This window comes from Buteo buteo, chromosome 16, assembly GCF_964188355.1.
Source record: "Buteo buteo chromosome 16, bButBut1.hap1.1, whole genome shotgun sequence".
Classification (NCBI taxonomy): domain Eukaryota; kingdom Metazoa; phylum Chordata; class Aves; order Accipitriformes; family Accipitridae; genus Buteo; species Buteo buteo.
In genome coordinates, this window is record NC_134186.1 from 2,426,416 (window position 1) to 2,446,720 (window position 20,305).

Genomic DNA, 20,305 nt, shown 5'->3' on the forward strand with positions numbered 1-20,305 from the left:
CAAAGCTGTTAGCGGACCCTGCCCAGCCCCGCATCCTCCAAGACATTGAAGTGCGTGTTGTAAGTGGGGGGGACACAAGAAAATATCAGGCCGGACCCCTAGCAGAGGTCATCCTGGTAACCACAGACCAGTTTACTCCAACCAAACGCCACTGTCTTTGCGCAGAGTCCTTTGTCCTTCTAGGCTGCCCTACTTCCACTGGTATTAGCACTCGAGTTCACTTATCAAATTCCCTCCCCTCCCTGCACTCCCTTCCTCTGTACTCCCTTAGTCCGGTATCTCTGTCAATACTGTTGCTGTGTCGGTCAAGAAATCAATTATTCTCAACTGGTTAATGTCAATCCCGGTTTGGGGCCAGAGAGCCAAGGCTCTGCTGCTGAGCCTCGCATGGCAGGGCGAGAGCCTGCAGGATTGCCTCTACTCTCTCTTTTTTCCTTTTAATAAGGATTTTTAGTATTTCTGCCCTAAAGAATCTTAAAAAAAAAAAAAAAAGAAAAAAACCCCCCACCCCAACCCTGAAATTGTGGAATATGTGATTTGCAATTTTTTCCCCTTTTCCTGCTCGTTTTTGGAGAATCCTTTGTTCTTTGTTACACCCTTTGTTTTGTTTTTTTTTTTTGTTGTTGTTTGTTTGCAGTTGTAAACTGTACTGACCCTGGGCACCTGGAAAACAGCATCCGACAAGTGCAGCCAAGTGGTCCTCACAGATTCAGCTTTGGAACAACTGTCTCATATCAGTGCAGCCATGGATATTACTTATTGGGTACACATGTCCTTACCTGTCAGGGCGATGGCACTTGGGACCGTGCCCTCCCACAGTGTCTTTGTAAGTTCTTCAGAATAATACCCATCCACCCCAGGCTTTCATCCCATGTAGTTCTCTGTTTAGCTGTGAACGGTCATGTAGAAAGTCTGGATCCAAAGCCCTTTCTAATCCATGGGAATCATTCCATCAGCCTCGCTGGCCTCTGGATCCTGCCCACGGAAGGAAAATATGTGGTCTGAGGAGAGAAATCCTATTAGACAGAGATGGTTTCCTTCTGCAGGGGAAGGCAGCTCCCACTGAGTTTTACTGGTTTTGTGCAGCTCCAGCAGAGGTATTGCAGGTGGAGAAGGGCAGCGGAACTTCTGCAACACAGATCTTCATAGGAAGCAGCATGCAATTAGCCTGACCGAGGACAGAGTGTGTTTAGCACAGCTCGGGTACGGCTGAGTTTCCATACACCCACTCATCCCCGCGGCTTTGGGGGAGGGAAATGACAGCACGACGGTGAAATAAATGCAGCCTTTATTCTGCCGCAGCGCAGGTGCTGAAGAGGATTTGCTTCCTGACCCTCGCTCTACGTTTTTTCCCCTTTCTTTACAGTATCCTGGCCCTTTCTGGCACTGTGGTTTGCAGAGAGAATTGGGAGGTTCTGGGCGATGGGTTTGGCTGCAGGACTATTTCCAATAGTGTAGAAAGACACAAAATAATACTCACGGTGGTCTCGTGCTGTAGTAGTAATACCTAGTCCAGGAGATGTTTGTGCATTGTGTGAAAGATGTCAGCGGTGGTATCCCTGTTTTACACTGGGGGAAACCAAGGTCCAAAGTGTATTTGGTGTTGACGTAGGGCTGCCCAGTGAGCTAGTGGCAGAGGCAGGAGCAGACCCCTCGCAGACCAACCCCCAGCACAGCTAGTGTGTCCTTTTGGAGACGAAAGCAGCTGCCATCTCATTACCTGGCATAACGAATCGCTAAAGAAGTCAGAAATGGAGATCCTTAAGTTCAAATCAGCTTAGCTGTTCCAAAGCCACGATTGTTTCTTTTTTTCTTGTATTATCCTTTGGCACCTAGTCATACGAAGTAGTTTTGAGCACATTTTCCTTTCCTTTTGTTAGCAGCATGCCACCTTTTTGCATTTGCAGCATCCTGCACAGGCCATGGGGAACTGGCAAGTGATAACCGCATGTTACCGCAGCCGCAGAGGGTAGTTACCTTTTAAAACCTGGGTGCCTAATATCTTAGGCTCCCTTGGTCCACAGCTTTCCAGCTAAGTATAAAAGGGATCTCCTTCCTTAAAACATTGAGCATCCATTGACTTGGAGGATTTGTGGGCATTCCCAAAACTTTGGAAGCTCAGGTCAGTGTTACAACTGATTATCTGGATTCATGGGCTTAATAGTTTAAAGAAAAAAAGAATTTTGCATGTCTTTGTTTTCTGTGTGTTGAACTTAAGATGTACTCAGTGCTGAAACCCATACCCCTTTAAAGTGTTTATAGCTGGGTACCTACAATTACTAGGCACTTTCTAAAATATAAATTAAGAAGGTTGATGCCAGACAAGCTTGGGTTGCAAATGTTGTCTCATGCCTGTTTCTGAGGAGGGAGTAAAACAGAGTTGATCCCCTTTGAGGAGTGGGAGAGCGAGTCCAATAAGTAGAGTATATGGGAACAGAGCCTAACGCATCAGAAGAAGAAGTCTTCACACTGTGTGTATAAATCCTTTAAAAACCTCAATACCGCCACAGGTTTTAAGCTTAGCTGAGTCTGCTGGAGTATCTGTTATTAAATTGTTAGTTACAGTGTGAGTTTAAGTATTAGCTATCAAGCCCATTTCCTTGCAAAGCGTCCTTGGTTTTAGTCACAGCTCTGCACCAGTATATTTCAACGCCCACGTGCCCAAACATACGCGTGCTCTCTTTTTTATTGAAACATACATCATGTTTTCTACCTAATGCCAGTATTGGTATTTTTAGACTCTAGCAGAGGGAGATAAGATATCAGTTACGGATGCTTTCCTTCAGAAACCGAGTGGTGCATGGTCTTTACGCTGAGCAGCCTCATCCAAACCTGTCTAATAGCCCCTAGATCTGTCAGTGTATTTGTCAACAGCCTCCCTGTCCCCACTCTGATTGCTAAGCTAAGGTAAACCTATTAATTATTGTTAGCCGTGGTTTTTTACTAGCAACGGTTGAGCGAGCAGTGCTCAGAATGTGCCAGGATAATTTGCTCAGGTGTGACACGGCATCAATTGCAGCTCTGTGTCGCAGGACCTGCCGCTGCCGGGGATGGGTGGGGGTGAGGGTGTGCACGGAAATATTCATGTTTAAGAAGGGATGATTTTTCCAAGGAACCTGCAAAATGCCTGTCAAGTGTCAGGACTGGGCATTTACGCACAAACCCTTGGCAGCTCTTACAGGATGAGCTCACGTCCCCCAGAAGGAGACCGATGCAAGGTCTGCTATGCTGCACGTGCACCGTGGCACGAAGCACCGGGTGCTTGGTGGGCTCTGGGGCGGGCGAGGGGTTCAAGCTGCCGAGGTCCCGTGCAGCGACCTCAAGCACGCGGTACTTTGCTGTCTACCTGCTGCTTTTGCCTTCGAACGAGCCTCACGGGGGGCCGTTCCCTCGCGGTTGAACCTGTTGCATCTGTCTCTTCCAGTGGTCTCTTGCGGCCACCCCGGCTCCCCACCCCACGCTCAGATTTCGGGTGACAAGTACACCGTCGGCTCCGTGGTCCGGTACAGCTGCCTGGGGAAGAGGACTCTGATCGGCAACTCCACTCGCATGTGCCAGCTCGACGGGCGCTGGAGCGGCTCCCTGCCGCACTGCTCAGGTGAGGTGGGCTTCAGAAGGGAGGGGATGGGGCAGTTCCCACCCTCGGCTACCCCTCTTTATCCCGGGAGGGAACAGCCTGATGTGCTTTGGTGAGCTGGAGAAATTCATGTGCTGCGGAGGGAGATTGGGGAAGGCTCTGAAAATCGCTGCCTCTCAGCTATCCGGTCTCCTGCAACTTGGATGATAAGCGCTGGCAGAGTAAACCGCTCAGCTTGCAACACGAGAAATACATCACTGCAGCAAATGTTTGTGGTAGGAGGTGTACTGCAGCCTGCTGCTTTACGGGTTTCTCCGTGCAGAGTCTGTACAGCATGAACGTGTCTTATGCAAAATCGGGTCCTTGCATCCGATCTGCAGCATCTCACCCTCTGTCTCATGCATTCCAACAAAAGAAGCCCATGTGGCCCCTTTCCAGGGCCTGACATCTGCTGTTATGGCACCACAGCAATCCCAGGTCTGCACAAGGCGAGTGAAAGCTGATACAATGAGTTTCCACATCATCAGCATCTCCACCGAGAGCAGTTTGGCAACAGAAGTCCGTCCCCGCTCCCGTGCCAGAGCGAGAAAGGTCTTGCACTGAAAACATCCTGATAAGCACAAAAAGTCCCTGATGAGACGGACTCGGGTCAAAGTCCCCCATGATTGCCGTGAGCTGTGGTTGCCAAACCTTCCTGAAATCGGGGAGCTGGGATCTCAGCCGATGGCCTCCAGTGGAAGGAAGGGTGCAGAATAACTGGCAGGATTCTGTGCAAAGGCCTTCCCACACCACCCGGTCACTTGATCCTCGGAGAGCCTGGAGGCAGACGAAATAGGAGCTTAGCTGGAGCAAAGCATGTGGGACAAGTGTTAATTTTTAATTACGCCACTTAAGTTTAGCAGCTCCACTTGACCAAGTTTAACCTCTGCTTTGGAAGGGAAAAAGAAATCAGGCAGAGTCATCCTTGTATTCAGAAGCCGTGTCTGCAGAGCCAAGTTCTTGATCTGTAGCTGCTCGGAAGGGTTTTCTGCTCTAATTCGTGCCTTTCCCCCATGTGGTTTTCACTGTCTCTCCTGTCATCTTTGTGGGTGGATTTTTGGAAACGTTCAGCGTTATTCTGACTAGTTCCTACTGACATGTGTTGTGTTTGATTTTTTTTTTTCTGAATGACTTCGTGGAGGCAGCTTTAGACCGAGGCTGATGGCATTGGACAGGCCAGCTCTGACTGGGGGCCAGGTGCGTGCCCAGCACCTCAAAACCATGATTTCCACCCGAGGGCTGGGGAGGGGTTCCTCTGTTACACCAAACTCGGGCGGTACGGTTAAAATAGCAGCGAGGAGGCAGAATACACCTCCAGTCATCTCCTGCCAAAGGTTGTTGCGTGCAGGAGATCGCTACGGTGTGACGGCAGTTTTTGCAAGGTGAAACAAAAGATTTATTGCTGTAAGTCATTACGTGAAAGAAAATGCTGAACCTGGAGCATTCTCCCCCTTCTCTTTATGAGTAAGTATGTCCCCCAGATGGTGAATAGGCTCATTATGTTTTATATTACACGTAACACTGCAAAGGCTCTACCTGCAGCAAAGCGCAGAAGGCCCGGGAACTGGGAACTTCATTGCTAGCTGCAGGAGTGAAATAGTCTTTTCTGGCTTGGGGGTGGATATGTTTACACAGATCATTAGCGGAGAAAGCTAAGAAGAGGCGTACGCGGTGTGAGCCTGTATCAGGCAGTAAGGAGGTGGGCATTTCTCCAGCCTGCCCCAGAGAACCCCTGCGAGGCATCTGCTCCAGCTGCTCCCTTCCTCCCGTCCCCCTGACTTACAGCCGGCAGCTCCAAGCGTTCGCAACTTGTACGAGCGGATGTTTCTCAGCTGGATCCCTACAGCCTCCGTGCTCCAAACCCAACAGCTTCGTGTTCTGCAAATACAATAGGGCGTGCTGAGGTGGCTCGGAGCGTGTCGTAATTTCTGCTTGGAGGGAAAACCATCCTCATGACTGATGCTGGCAACCGAGCTGCTGTCTGCTGGAGCAGCTGCCACGGAAAGCAGCTGCAGCTGGTGAGGGCTCCATCTTGAGATTCAGGAGTTATGGCCGTATTTTGCAACCAGCTTCAAACCGGCGGGTTCTTGGAGTCAGGGGACATTTCATCTGGAATTTCCCCGCTCTGCTGAGAGCCAGTCGGAGTTAAACGGAGTCAGTCACGCGATCCAAATCTGCGTGCTGGCCCTCCGGATGCCTGCAGTTGAGAGGGAGGAAGGGCCAAACCCCATGACTTTGCTTATTCTGCTGATACCGTACTCTTTTTCTTAACAGGAGGCAGCCAGGGCTTGTGCGGTGACCCAGGGATCCCCTCGCATGGCATCGGGCTGGGAGATGACTTTGATGTGGGCAGCGTGGTCCGGTTCAGCTGCGAGCCCGGTTACATGCTCCGGGGTTCGTCCGAGAGAACCTGCCAAGCCAACGGCTCCTGGAGCGGCACGCAGCCCGAATGCGAAGGTACTTTTCCAACCCCGCGTCCTCTCCCGCATCACGCCAAGCCTGCCATGGTGCCCCTTACCACGGCAGGGACAGCTGCCCAGCCAGCCCATTCCTCTATTTTAGTTGCCAGGGGACAGTCTGGTGCTGCGAGAAATAATACTCTTGTTCGTCGTTTCCTCCAAATACCATGTGTATGTCAAGGAGCCTCAATCATCCCCTTTCCAAACATCTGCAGGGCACGTCTCACAGGAGGGGTTTTCAGTGCTAGAGGATGAGTATCACCTTTTTGCATGCCAGCTCCGCTCTGCAGGGTGCGCCAGGCTGGTACAAAGGGTTTCAGGTCATTCAGGCGCACGCCAACATCTGGACGGAGGTATAGAGTAGGAAGAAGAGCCTTTGGGATCTGGTCCTCACTCCCAGTCATCCCCCGAGACTGTCATTCACAGGCTCGCTGCAAGAATCACTGGGGTAAATGTCTCTTGATCTGCATCATGTATGCAGCTAGTTGATCAGAAATGCCCCATTTTGGCGTAAGGTCTGGGGGTACCACCAACTAACTCATTGTTGCTTTGTTGAGGAAATTCAGCAGAATGAGAAAAGTCAATAGCTTCAAACCTCTGTCAAAGCTGGAACTGGCACGTGCAAGAATCATTTACATGAAGCAGAAACGCAAAATGCAAATTATAATCCAGTAAGCATATTTTCATATTTGAAAACCCCAAACCCCTTATTTTTCCATTTGAAGGAATCAAGTAAGACCCTATAATCCAATCTAATAAACCCCCCAGCCGGATTCTCTGAGCTGTGCTGCTCACTGCTACTGTTTTATAAAAGTGTTTAAAAATCAATTGGGAAAGAACAAAAGCCAAAACGAGGCAGGATACCAAATGCGAGGAGACCTGGGCAAGTGCTTCTCTCCAGCTGTTTTGAAAGCCAAAAGCTCAGAGAGAGTTTGTAAATGAATTGGAAATTTATTCCAAATTGATGGAGCTCTTGATTGAAAAGACACTGAATCATGTTATTAATACACTCGGGTCTCGGGTTTTTTTCATTCTCTGTTTTTTTCTTTCAGTGAAAAGGCTCTGTTCATTAATCTCAGGATAAATAACCCATCAGGTTCCAGAGGCACCAAAATACGGATCCCTGGCAGATTTTTTTTCATACTTTATGAATAATAATAACATTATGCCTATAATGTAGTCATTTAATGTTAAATGCTGACTGGCCAATATAGGAAGGTAATTTACAGTGATGAGCGGCGAGCTCTGTCTCTCATTTGTATTCACAGCGAGTTGCAACCACTACAAGGTGTTCTTCTGACTGCACTTTGAGTGTTATATTCAACTCTCTGAAACAGGTATTTATAGGAGAGGGAGAGGAGATTAATTTGGGGATTGAATTCAGGGCAAATGAAGATGAGGGCTGAGTGCCCAGGCGGGTGCTCGGAAGGAATGGGCACCTCGGTGCTGCCATGGAAAAGCTCCGGCGCAGCTCCGGAGCCGCTCAGCACCTCCGCGGCGCATTAGCTCTCTGACTCAGCCGCTTGGTCGCTGCTCTCAGCCACCAGAATTGAGTAAAATCAAGCCTGATGGGGCTTCACAGGTCACCGGCGCTCGCCTGCCCAGGGAATTCAATGCAAATTGCTCTCCAGATTAGCGGCTAGATGAGCACAGAGGGTCTCGGGCCGTTCAGCAGAGGAGGAACGCATAAGCGCGCGGACGTACAGAGGACACGGTGCAAATCCTACAGCGTAAATAGAAGGGAAGGAGAGAGGAGTCGTTACCTCCATTTCAGAGCGAGCTGCCGTAATGGGTTCAATTACAAAGCATCTGCTCGTCTTTGAAGTCAGGGGCTGATGTTCAACGTCGGTGTCTGCCCGCGCCGGGACCGGTATAGCTCCGATCCACGGAGGGGATGTGTGGCAGGTTGGGAGCACTGGGCTTCGCAGAGGGTCACGGTGAAACCCGTCGTCTCTTAATCCTGATATCTTTTACTCACTAGAACATTTTTGAAGAAAACCAAAGGAATAGGGAGGCAGGAAGAAGTCACAGTTGATTTTTCCAAAATGTACAAATGGTTTGGAATTAAGTTAATTGCAGGGACTCCATCTGAGACTCCTGCTTCAGTCTGGTTTATGTAGCTCTGGTTTTGTTGTCCCCAGTAAGAGTAGCTTCCCTGGCTTTCCAAAATCACAGGTTTTAGGCCTCATTTAGCTTTAATTTCCAGCAAGTTTTTAAAGCGTAAATTAAATTTTAGATGCTTTTTCCCTTCCTTCTCCTCCTTCCTGATGCCCCATCCGTGTTCGCCGAGGAGTGGTGCAGGAGAGGGCTCCTCAGTTGTACTCCGCTGTACGCTCCCTCCTCCTCTTATAAGTTGAGCAGAATATTTGCTTTTATGTTTATTGTTTCTCCAAGTGAATTAAAACTGCATCCAAAATGAGATGGGGCTCTGGCTGCTCTTTGGCAGTTTCAGTAAATCGAAATGTGTTTACTTTAAGTGGTAACACTGGGAAAAGAAACTGAGTTTTGTCTCATGCCCATTTGACTGCTGAGGACGTGGGAGGTGGCAGGGCTGGGATTCGGGTCTAGGCTGCTTCTTTCTTTCTTTCTCTGCATGGTTAGGTGGGTTATGGGTTACTGGTTAAATTAAACAGCATGGAAATTACCAGCCCTGAAGCAAAGGCTTTGAGATTCCAAAGGCTCTCAGCTGTGTCTTATTCCAGCAGGAGGTTTTTCCTGATGTGTCAGACGTCATTAGGAGAGTGTTTCAGCCGGGTGGTCAGATGGCAGCAGAGCCTAAAAGAAGGACCGACGGTTATAAAGAGTAGGTCAGAGGAGGGGCAACACGCAAAGGACACTATTCGCACGCCACTTCGAGCGTAGTCAGACATGCGCTGACAGCAGGCATCAGCCCGCAGCTTGTCCTCGCTGCGGTTTCTGAAGAGCAGGGCTTGCTGCTCCTTGCAGAAACGTGCCTTCGCTTGGCACCGACTGAAGGAAAGGTCCTGAAACCAGCCCTTCTCGCGGTGCTCAGGGAGGTATTTGCGGTGCAGGGTTGGGGGAACTTAGTCTCTGTAATAAGTAACAGCACTTGCCCCTTGCCCTGCTCTGGCCGATGCCGTTTTGGATAACGGTGGTACCCGTCGGGGGGAGCTCGGTGGCCTCGTCTGACCGTACTCTGAGCATCGCTCGCCTCCTGCGCATCTACGCTGGCTCCGAGCCGAGTGCCTGAACAGGACGCAGAGAAATTCCCTTCTCCCAGCAGCTTCTCGCTGTAAAACATGTAGGAAAAAGCAAAGAAAGGCAAGGGAGGAATCTTAATAAGCTTCGCAGAAAAAGGAGGCATTGGTTGGAATCAGATTAATTATTGCTGAGCTCTGGAGCACCTCTAAGCCTTGTGATGTTTTATATAGCAGAGGCCACGTTGTAGTGTACAGAAGTTTCCCAGCTCCCCCCAGCAACGACGGGATCACAGGGAACGGCTCCGGCTGTCACCAGGAGTCGAGGCAGGCACCGAAGTCCCTGCCGCCTCTGTTCACGGGCCGTCCCAGCACGCGTGCACGGCTCGCGTCCCCAAAAATCAAAATTGATTCCTCCTTAGGAGGAGGATTTGGGGGAGGCTGTCGCAGCAGCAGCACGCGCAGCCTGCTGTCGCACCCGCTGGCTCCAAAACCCCTCCAGTCAGCAGCACTTCGTGTTCGGTAACTGCAGATGTCAGAATTAACGAGGAACAAGGGGAGCGAGGCGATGTGCCCTTGACTTCGCGACTGGACCTGAGGAAGCATTAAAGTGTGGAAAGGAGCTTACAGCTCCCGGGTTAGGGCAAGGAGCTGAGTTCTCGGGAGGGCTCAGGAGCGTATTTTGAAGTGTTTGGTTCCTGCTGTGCCATCTCCTGTTAGAGTTTGAGGAGCTCGGAGCCTGCCACGCTGAGCTTCACCGCATCCCACTGCTTGGCCTGGAGCTGTTTGGAAAATCTCGTGCTGCGGGTAGTCTTTAAAGATGCGCAAGTACTTGGTGGGGATGGAGTTAATTGCACATAGCAAGCTTTTCCGTGGGGTTTGCTCAAAAAAGGACTTTGTAAAAATAACTGTAGGAACAAAATTTACTTTGATAAAGAAACAGACCCAGAAACCCCAAGGTGGGGAGTTCTCTAACAGCCTGGAAGTCCCAGGGATGTTGGAAATGTTCTGATAGCAGCGGTGGGGTTGGCAGCGTAGGAGTGCCCTGCAGAGGTCTGTGCTGGTGCGGTATGGGCAGACAGGGGGTTGAGGCTCTTGGGTCTTCGGCACGGACGGGGAGATGTGTGCTGATGGGGGTATGAAGGGTCTGGACCCCTGGCTTTGTCTGTCGTGTCTTCTGCGACGTGGCAGAAACCAAATCTTGGGGGAGAAGAGCGGGACGAGCTGGCTCTCGGCTCCTCTTGCGCTCCTTGCTGCAGCGGAGAGTCAAACCTTTCTTGTCGTATCAGTCATTTCAACTGAGCGTCATCTCCCCAAATATTTCCCTGGTAGAGAAGCAGCAACTCTAAGAAATGCCCATCTGATGCAGCTGATTTTCAGGTTATTTTCTTGAATTTTGACTTCAGTTTAAAGGTGACTGGGTTGAGATTCTTAAGAGGACATGAGTGGGTATGACTGTGGGAGTTCTAGGCTCTTCAGGATTTATACCCTGTTCAAAAAACCAGAGCCAAAACCAGTTTTCTTTTGGGGCCTAATTCAGTTTACATCTCCCACTGAAGCCAAATGGAGTTCTTTACCTGCTTACTGCTCACTTGCATGATTAGATCCTATTTATATTTAAATTATGACTTGAAAAGTTCAAACCTTTCATCCTTACATTTATGGCTTCTTTTATATCTAGCCTATACAGGTCGCAGTTGAGGCATGCTGCGATTAAACCATTTCCATGAGTCTCCTTGTAGTCACAGAAGTAATATTTTTGGGTTGCCTGTGTGTGTTTGGCCACCTGCATAGGTGGAGGAGGTTGGGCAGGAGGGAACAGCTGATGTATGGGCAGGCAGTGAAATAGTAATTTTAGAGCTTTTTCTGAGTTGATAGAATCTGACTTTTATCCCAGCATCTCTTGGAAATGACACCGTGTATCACAGAGACGTTGGCTGCATGAGAAATCTGTAACGAGGGAGCACCTCGGACGATTTTAGCGCCACGCAGAGTTTCTGTGCACACAGTCCAGAACGGTTATTAGTTTCCTCCTGTCAAACATATATGCCTCCAACAAGCTCATATGTTAACAGGCTGTCAGCAAACCAAGCAACGAGGCAGAGGAAGACTTCTCTCCTTGCGTTGGTGGCCTGTGCTCATTGCTTTCCTGCTGGGGTCTGAAGTTGCATTTCCCCATGCAGAACGGCTGGGAATATTGCGGTGTTTGTGCTGGGGACGAGTCCCAGGGCAGGGTCGGGTCACCTTGTGCGTGCACAGACTGATGCTCTTGCAGAGATTGCGGCATGTTTGCTGCTGGGGGGGCAAGGAATTTTCTTGTCAAAGAGCTGGGATTTGTCATTTAAGCCTTTCCTCGATTCATGTGATTTTCTTTTATGTCCTGTAATTTCAGAGTAAATGAGGGCCGGGCGCAATTATTGCAGGTGCTTATTTTGTCATGACAGGGCTTCGTGCGCCACCATTCACTCTGATGCCTTTTTATTGCTGTGGTGCTGAGGTACTTTAGACATAAAACTCGGGCACTGACAAACCTATAATTGTATTCCCACAATATTCTCCCTCGTCTGAAAGCATAATTGGATATAGCTGGGCAGCGAGCAACGCGGCAGCGGGAGAGCAGCGGGCTCCCTTGCTGCTTTCATTCCTTTGAAGTCTGCAAAGTTGTCGGCTTCCCGAAGGGAATTCGGGTCCGGGCTCCCAAACTCCTGGAAGATGGAGGGACTCCAGGCTTGGCACCACCTGCTTTATTAAGCTGTAGGACCAGATTTGAGCTTGAGAGCTGGGATAAAGCCCTACAAAAAATGGACACCAGTTCTTCCTTCAGCCTGGAGGAGCAGGCAGGAGGAGGTTGCTCCCAGGATGGGCTGTGGTGCTGAATCCACCTGGGATCCCCCCAGGAGAGGAGCAGGACTGGTGCTTCAGGGACCGACTGGCCGCAGGGACAGAGTTGTTTTCAATCCCCTGCCAGGGACGCTGCGTGCAGCTTTTTGGGACGTGCTGTCTGGCAATGCAGAGCCCTGGGGAGCGGTGGTTGGATCCTGTCGGATTGATGTAGCTGATTTTCCACAGAATAGCCTGTTCTGTCTGAGCTGATCCAGGGGCTTTGCAGCTAATCTTACTTTTATTGAGAACAGTCAGTTGAGGATGAAAGCCTTGGTTTTTGGTTTGGGGAGGTTGGTTGTGTTTTGGGTATTTTTTAACTTTGCTATTTTGCTTTTCAGTTATATCCTGTGGAAACCCAGGAACCCCCAGCAACGCGAGGGTTATATTTAACGACGGCTTGATTTTCTCCAGTTCCATTATATACCAGTGCCGGGAAGGCTATTACTCCACAGGAGTGCTGAGTAGGCACTGCACAGTGAACGGGACGTGGACTGGGACCAGTCCGGAGTGTACAGGTGAGCACTGGGATGGATTCCTGGAAGATGAGATGAATGATGCTGCCGGGCTCTGGGGACAGGTTGTCAGGCTGTTTTGGACGCTCGCTGTAGATGCACACACGCACGTGTGCCGTGCCGAGAAACTCAGCTAAACTCTCTAGTGGCAGCAGCAGTCGCTCAGCTTGCAATCTCTGCCAGTGCCTAATGGAAAACTCTTGCTTTGGGTTTGTTTTTTTTCCAGTTGGATGAAGGGAGCTCTGTAATAACTTCATGAGTAGATGTCAGCCGACCTGGAGGGGCTCTCCGGGGCCGCTTCTGAACAGAAGCGTTCCTGCCTGCCGGTGTGCCGGCACCAGGACGTGCGTGGGCAGAGCCCCAGCTCAGAAGCCCTCGGTGAATGTGCCGTGTTTCATCCTGGCTCCCACCCGCAGGCGCCTGCAGCAGGAACGTGGATGATGGCAAACGTGGTTTTACATAAGAGATAGTAACTAGGGTAAAGAGAGGAGGGGGTGCCACGGGCAAACTGTCTTCCAGCTAGCCCAGATTTGACCCAGGTTTTCTTTAATGTTTAATGTGTGTTAATACTTCTTCTTGCGAGGTCTTAATGTGCTATTAAGATCACTGCTCACTCCACTGAGTAGAAGCAAAGTTTTCTCCACGCGCTGTAGCCCAGCCTGCTGTACAGCTAGCGCCGCTATCCAAATCCTCTGCACTACAATTCTCCCTTCTCCATGATCAGTGGATTACATCCTGCGTTGAAAAATACTCGGGACCGTGAGGTTTCTCGTTATTGCAGAGCCAGAAGTGTGAGACGAGGGATGGTCAGCCAGAAATGCTTCTTCCTTTTTCTTTGGCAGTGATCAACTGTGGTGACCCCGGTGTGCCAGCCAACGGCATTAGACTGGGCAGTGATTTTACCTACAATAAAACGGTGGTGTTCCAGTGCACGCCCGGCTATATGATGGAGTCAGACAGGGCATCTTCTCTAACCTGCACAAAAGACCGAACCTGGAACGGCACCAAACCTGCCTGCAAGGGTGAGACTGGTTGCTGTAAATATTGGAGGATGCAAGTTTTACAGGCCACGAACTTTTTGTAACTTGGGACAAGGTAATAGGCAGCAACTGCTACATAGTGCCTGGAGCCCACCTGGGTGTTTCTCGGTCCAATCATTCAATGTCACCTGTGTTTATGGCACTTGCGCCATTTTATCAACATAGCACGAACACCTTGCTATCTTTAGGTCTATCGGTCATCACGATATGCCTGGGAGGGAGGTAATTGCTGTTACCTCAGTAGTAGAGAAGGGAGAGTGAAGCACAGAGAGTTAAGTGACTTCCTTTTCACAAAAACCCAGATCAAACTCGAATGAAATACTGTGTTTTGCAAGCACACGCTTTTTGACATCGTCTAGAAGTCTGAAAAATGTTCTTTACCAACTCCGTTTGTTATTTCTCAGTTCTGAGATTGCCTCTGTAGTTCAGAGATAGGAAAGGGAAATAATAGAGCAGTTGCAGGACAGACTGGATCTCTTCTGCGAGTGTTTTTACTCACCCACCAAGTGTAGATAAGGCTCGTAGCAGCACCTCTGTACTTCTTTAGCAATCTGGAAAATTCACCTGTCACGATTCTGATATAAATGCAGACCATGTAGAAACTTCCAAATACACTCCAGTTCCTTCAGAGGCTGTAAAGAGCAATTCTTACACTCCTCTCTGATTCTCTCCACTGAGCTAATGTTGCAGGAATAATCCAGAATGTGGCCAGAGTCTCATTTGGAGGCCAGGTTGATTTGCATAAGCTTAGTATCTTTCCCAGTTGCTCCCCTGAGCTGAAAAGAAAAGCACTGCAAAAATGTCATATTAAAACACTCTAGAGTGGATGAAATACGGGCTGGTTGTTGATTCAACTGCTAATCTGAAACTCAGCCAGGTTGTCCAAAAACGTATGAATCTTTCAGGGAATCGTAGATGAGTTTTTGCACTAAGTCGGGGTGGATTCTTACCTTCAGCTGAAAATGAACACTGACTCAGAAATCTGACTTGGAGATTTGGGATTTGGTTAACTCCAAACTTCAAAGTAAAATCCTGGGGTTTACAACTGCATGCACAGCTGGAGAAGTTTGTACAGCCCCCTGCTAGGCCAGTCCCAGGAGGTGCTCTTTGAGAGCAGAACGTAACTTTGATCCTACATGAATTTGCTTGTTAATGGAAATAATGGCGCCCGAGAAGTCAGCAGAACCAAGCGTGCTTTTGTTTTTCGTTCAGCTATCGTCTGTAAATCCCCACAAGCCATCCCCAACGGGAAAGTCGTGGGCTCGGATTTCAGCTGGGGCTCCAGTGTGAGCTACGCCTGCCTGGAGGGGTATCAGCTCTCCCTGCCCGCTGTGCTGACCTGCGAGGGGAACGGGACGTGGAGCGGGGAAATTCCTCAGTGCTTTCGTGAGTAGGCAGCGTCTACGCGTTCGCACGTGACGTGGGTGGAGGGCTATGCTTAAAACTCAGTCGTTTGATGCTCTCTCTCCACCATCTCTGGTCTCCATGTAGCTGATTTTAGTGTCAACTCTGCCTTGCCTGGCAGTATCGTAGCGGCTACGGATGGACTATTCTCAGTATGCGAGAAGTTAAATATCTGGTTACTGTGCTTCCTACCCCTAAGCCCAAGGGAAGTCTTGCATTAACTGAAGTCAGCGGGAGTTTTGCATGCCAGGAGAAAAAGCTTGATGTGTGTGCCTGTAGCCAGAAGTCTGAATGCTCTCCCCACCTCCCGACAGCAGCCAAATTGCTGGGAGTCTCGGTTCGCCATCTCTGTGACGAGGAGGTGGTAGTGGCCACGGGGACGCCGTCAGGCGCTCCGCCTCTTGAAACGGAGACGTGAGGTCGCGCTCGCAACAAGTCTGGAGATCTTGCATGTTCCTGTCCACCCAGCATCTTTAAAACTCGCTGTTTGTCCGTGCGTCTGCCCGGTGACTGAGTCTTCTGCAATCAGGGCTCTCGAAACTGCCAAAGGCCGCAGGGAAAAAACCTTTGGCAAAGGGCGCTGGGTTGCTGGAGCAGAAGTCAGGACTGTTTTGTGAAGGCAGCACTTTGGCTGGGTGGAAACCTGTGTGCTTGATACAATAGCTAATGCAAAAAAATTAGTTAAGTGTCTCATAATGATGAAGGCAGATTTGAGTTTCTTTCCTTGGCTGAGTGGCTGGCAGCTGCACAATAGCCATTTTCATATTAAATCGTACAAAGCCCTCGCTGTGTTCTTTGCACCTTTCCCTGGATCTTGTATAATTAACGGGCTTTCTGTGTGACATGGAACCATATAGCAATATGACATCGTGCAATTAGAGATACATTTTAAAGCTAAGCATGCTGTTAGGGAAAAAAAAAAGAAAAGATGGGGAAGAAGGTGGAAGGTAATTAAGAGCAATTGGCAAAAAGAGAGAATTACAAAGAAAGTAGCCAGCAACACCTTCTGCCACTACTAATTCCCTAGTCAATCACAGAGTTTGACGGCAGGGAGTGGTAAGGTTTGGGCTGTTAATAGACCCATCTTTAGCTTATTAACATTGCTTGCTCTCGAGAAGGTTCATCACAATCCGCTTGTGTCTCTGCCCGTTGCAGCTGTGTTCTGCGGTGATCCGGGGATACCCGCTCAAGGCAGGCGGGAGGACAGAGGCTTCACGTACCGCTCTTCCGTCTCCTTCTCCTGCTTGGCCCCGCTCGTGCTGGTGGGATCAGCCCGGAGGTTCTGCCAGTCCGATGGGACATGGAGCGGGACCCAGCCCAGCTGCATAGGTATGGGGAGACTCCTCTGTCTTGCAACTACAAGCAAAGAGCTTTGAGCAGTCGCCTCACTTTTCCATTTGCAGCAAAGTTGGTTTTCTTTTCTGTGTTTGCAGAAATTAGTACTTTGTTCCCCTGAAAATCAGAATGTACAGGGATGATGCTTTTGGTTTGCACGTACTAGCTGGTGGTGAGCAACTCATCTCCTTCTCTTGGGGTTTGCTGCTTAGATTCAGCATCTGTCCCCATCATTATGTCCCTGATGGCCGTTGATACATAGTGCGTCCGAGGAAGACGATCTCCTCCCTGTTACTGCTCGTCAGCGCTGTGCTTGGGCTGCCGGTGGGCAGGAGAGAGAAGTTCCTTTGCAGAACTTGCAGGTTGACATTTGCAGCCTGGGGCCATAAAGTTTGAGGGCTGCGTGAGAGCCTGCAGAGGGTTAGCACCACGCAGAGGTCCCAAAGGCTGCTGCTGCCTGAGTTACCTCTGGGGCTGGGGACAGTGGCAATATTGCACCTGCACTCGTGCCCTGTACCGTGCTGCTACACCCCCGCCAACGTCAAATCTGTTGTCTTTGCACAGTGCTGGGCTCTGGTCGCTGTGCTGCTTCCAGGCTTCCTCGGGGACCTCCAACCCAGCACGCTGCTCTGTGGGGATGCACGGTATCGCTGTCGGCGATGGGACTGAAAATGCAATTTGACCGCAGAGAGCAGCCATGGGCTGCTGCGGAGCATAGCTCTTCTGCTCATGGAAACTGCAGCAAAACCAAGTTCTTCCTAGAGGGTGCATGCAAGAGCTCGTAGGTTCTCTGCCGCCTTTGAATTATATCCAGAGTGGCAACTCCTAGAAGTATGAAAGCACTATATACAGAGATCGAAATCTACAAATGGCTTTGCCTAGCTGCAGTGTTGGGATTCAGGCTGAAATTTCCACACGTTCTTCAGGTGCCCATTTTCTGGCACTTCAGAACCCTTTGAAACCTCTGGGAGGTATATAATCACAATTAGTCACAGCATTCTTCACCTGTTTAAAACTCTGGCTACATTCTTGAACTCTAGGGCTCCTGTGGTGATAAACGGCACGGGCTGTGTGCTCTTACCTTAACTGTCTGCCTGAACACCACCATCATCACCTTATGTGGGCATCTGGGGCAGAAACAGATCTCAGGTTGTTCTCCACGGTTTTCAGTCGTTCTAGCTGCATCTTAAATCCATCACCAATTACAGTAATGTAAAAACACTTGTGGCCTGAACCTCCAAGTTTCCTATTGATTTCACCAGGAGCTTTCTCACGTACGGAGTTGGGAACACCTGCCTACGTTGTAAACATTGGGTTTAAATGCTTCATCGCTTTCTTGCAAATCCTTGTCTGGGATCCTGTCATATGTACATGGCACCCAGCCCTCCAGAGCCATCTGTGATTGAACCCAGCAAATACAGCTCTTCATGCTACTGATGAAACGTAGTTAGAATTTGTCTCCCCAAAACAAACCCTGAGAAGGGAGAAGATTTGTGTGTCTTAACCTGAAATGTCAGTTCCCGACAAGAGCAGCTGAACCCAAAGTGTTGTATTTATTCAGATCTCACCCATTTTTGAGATACGATAGATTCCCAGCACCACAGACCCCCCAGATGCACCAGGAGACCGAGGCTCTGCCCTCCACCCTCCGCCATCCATCACCTGCGACTTCATCCAGCGATGGGGCTCTTTATTTATTTATTTATTTTAGACACTGTGATTTATCTGGGGGCTTCCATGGAAACTGCATCAGTGATAAACGACGATAGCTCAGCAGAACCAAATGACTGAAAATGAATTAGCTTGTGCGTCGCAGCCCGAAATTGGCCACATTTTGTATCCCTTGTTTAGGTACTCACCGCCGCTCCAGGGACCTGGGGACAACACCAACAAGTGTCTAATGTTTCAGTGTGAAGAGACCCATGAGTCAGATCATAAGGAATAAAAGCATAAAAATAAACAACCGTGCTATTAGGCACAGAAGTTGTACTTCGTTGTCCTATAGCTGCAGGCTGTAGTGACAGGCCACTTCTCTGTCTCTGTGTTGGATTGTGGAGACTTTTCTTAGTTTATTTCTTGTCTTGCACAATCCCGTACAACTGGAGTATTTCAAGTAAATGTAGAGAGGGCTTTGCTGTGGAGCTTATGGTCCTTCTCGTAGCAACGTTGAGCAAGTTGAAGAAAGAAGGCTGGGAATCCAGAGCAGACTGTCACCCGATCGCACGAAGATCCTGCGATGCTCCAGCTCCCTGCTAACGTAGCTGCCCTGGCCGGGTACCCGAGCATCCCTGTGGGCAGCATCGCACCTTAGCTCAAACCCGTGATCCCAAGGAGCAGGGAACCTGCTGCTGCTGCTGAACTGCCTTTCAGACAGAAGCTTCAGTTTCCGTCGCTCAGTTTGGGATGCTGATATTAATGTGATGCATCTCTGCCTTAATTGTGTTGATGCCCTGCTACTGTCGACACGCTGGGAAAAAAAAGGATATATGCTAGAAGAGTAGCAGCAGGTATTCCTGCTGAATTGTGTGTATTCATCTTCTGATAGATTGAGACCGAACGAGGCGTAAAGAGACATTATGTATTTGAGATGCATTAAAATTTCCAGCCCCCATCGATCACGACGAAATAGCGAGGTTCCAAGGGGAGCATGCGAGCAACAGCCGAGCTGAGCCCCAAAGGACGAAGGTGCCGACCCAGGACGCGGGAGAGGACAGGGTCACCGCAGCCCTCGGGGCGGGGGGTGGCCGGTGGAAGCGGAGGGCTCGGGGGCTTCACTCCTCATGTATAGAACCGGGGAAGGGACGGGAGTCGTCCCTGACATGAGATTTATGTTCTTGCATTTTCTCCTGGGTGATAGAGTGCCTCCGGTTAGTTTGCGTTGCAACAGTCAGGGATTTAAGGAACAAAAAGATCCGTGTATTTTTCCTTGTTGCTATGTATTCCTTCTGTAGCAAAATATTTCTGTCTCGTTGCAACGGCGCAGCGCGATCTTTCTGTGTGGAGAGCAAGAGCTCTGACGTGGCTTCCCCAGCTGCTCCTTTAAAACACCGTTTCGGTTCTTTTCTTTTCAGACCCCAGCCTCACGACGTGCGCAGACCCCGGCGTGCCTCTCTTTGGGATGCAGAACAACTCCCAGGGCTACCAGGTACTGGCTCGGCACCGGCTGCACCCTGATATTTGCTGTGGTTAGTCCGCGTCTGAGTCCTGACGTGGATTAATGTGTCGTCCCGTAAGCAGGACATCCCGGCGTGCTCCATTAGAGCTCAGAGTGCGTTTGTATGGGATTAACTGGCAATGCATTATTTATGATAATTAATTATAGTGCTAATTAATAGTTATTAGTGTAATTAATATTCACATTGGAGACATAATTTCCATTAATTTTCAGACCAAGTTCTGTAGGTGGTTCTCTTAATCTCAGCTCCCGTACGGTGTGAAATCCGTGGAAAGGAGAGAAAAAAAGCAAAGCGATTTCCCGGGGTGCTCCATCTCCAGCCTCCGCTGCCGTCCCCGCGGGTGCCCGTTCCCTGCTGCGACGGAGCCGGGCGTGGGGCTGGGATAGTTGATTCCACAGGGCTACTCCTGCCAGAGCGGATCTTCCAGTTTTGCTGCTAATAGTTATCTTAATCCTGGGGTTTAATGAATTAATTCTAGTTTTTAATTAATAAAGAGACAGAGACGCCGTAAGTCTGACTTTTGTAAGGGTTGCCAGGCTGAGAGCTGCACGCCGGAGCGGAACCACCTCCCGTGCTCACGCAGGGGACAAGGTGGTGGCTGGAGCAGAGCGTGTCACGGGGAACCGGTGCCTTTGGATGCGGTACCCAGGGGACCACAGCACCCAGCTGAGAGTCCAGAAGCGACTGAGTGATAAAACCCGGCTGCAGGGTCAGCGAGGAGG

The 20,305-nt window shown here is 49.7% G+C and overlaps 1 protein-coding gene across 1 annotated transcript in view; it reads left to right on the forward strand.

Annotated features, from left to right (window-relative positions):
- Window positions 1–20,305, forward strand: part of CSMD2 (CUB and Sushi multiple domains 2) — a 306,984-nt gene that overhangs the window by 277,821 nt on the left and 8,858 nt on the right. Inside the window, exons 55-62 of the mRNA XM_075047281.1 lie at window positions 638–826; window positions 3,425–3,598; window positions 5,891–6,073; window positions 12,455–12,631; window positions 13,471–13,650; window positions 14,881–15,054; window positions 16,228–16,401; window positions 19,479–19,552. Coding sequence (XP_074903382.1) covers window positions 638–826; window positions 3,425–3,598; window positions 5,891–6,073; window positions 12,455–12,631; window positions 13,471–13,650; window positions 14,881–15,054; window positions 16,228–16,401; window positions 19,479–19,552 — 1,325 coding nt within the window. The remainder of the gene's footprint in view (window positions 1–637; window positions 827–3,424; window positions 3,599–5,890; window positions 6,074–12,454; window positions 12,632–13,470; window positions 13,651–14,880; window positions 15,055–16,227; window positions 16,402–19,478; window positions 19,553–20,305) is intronic.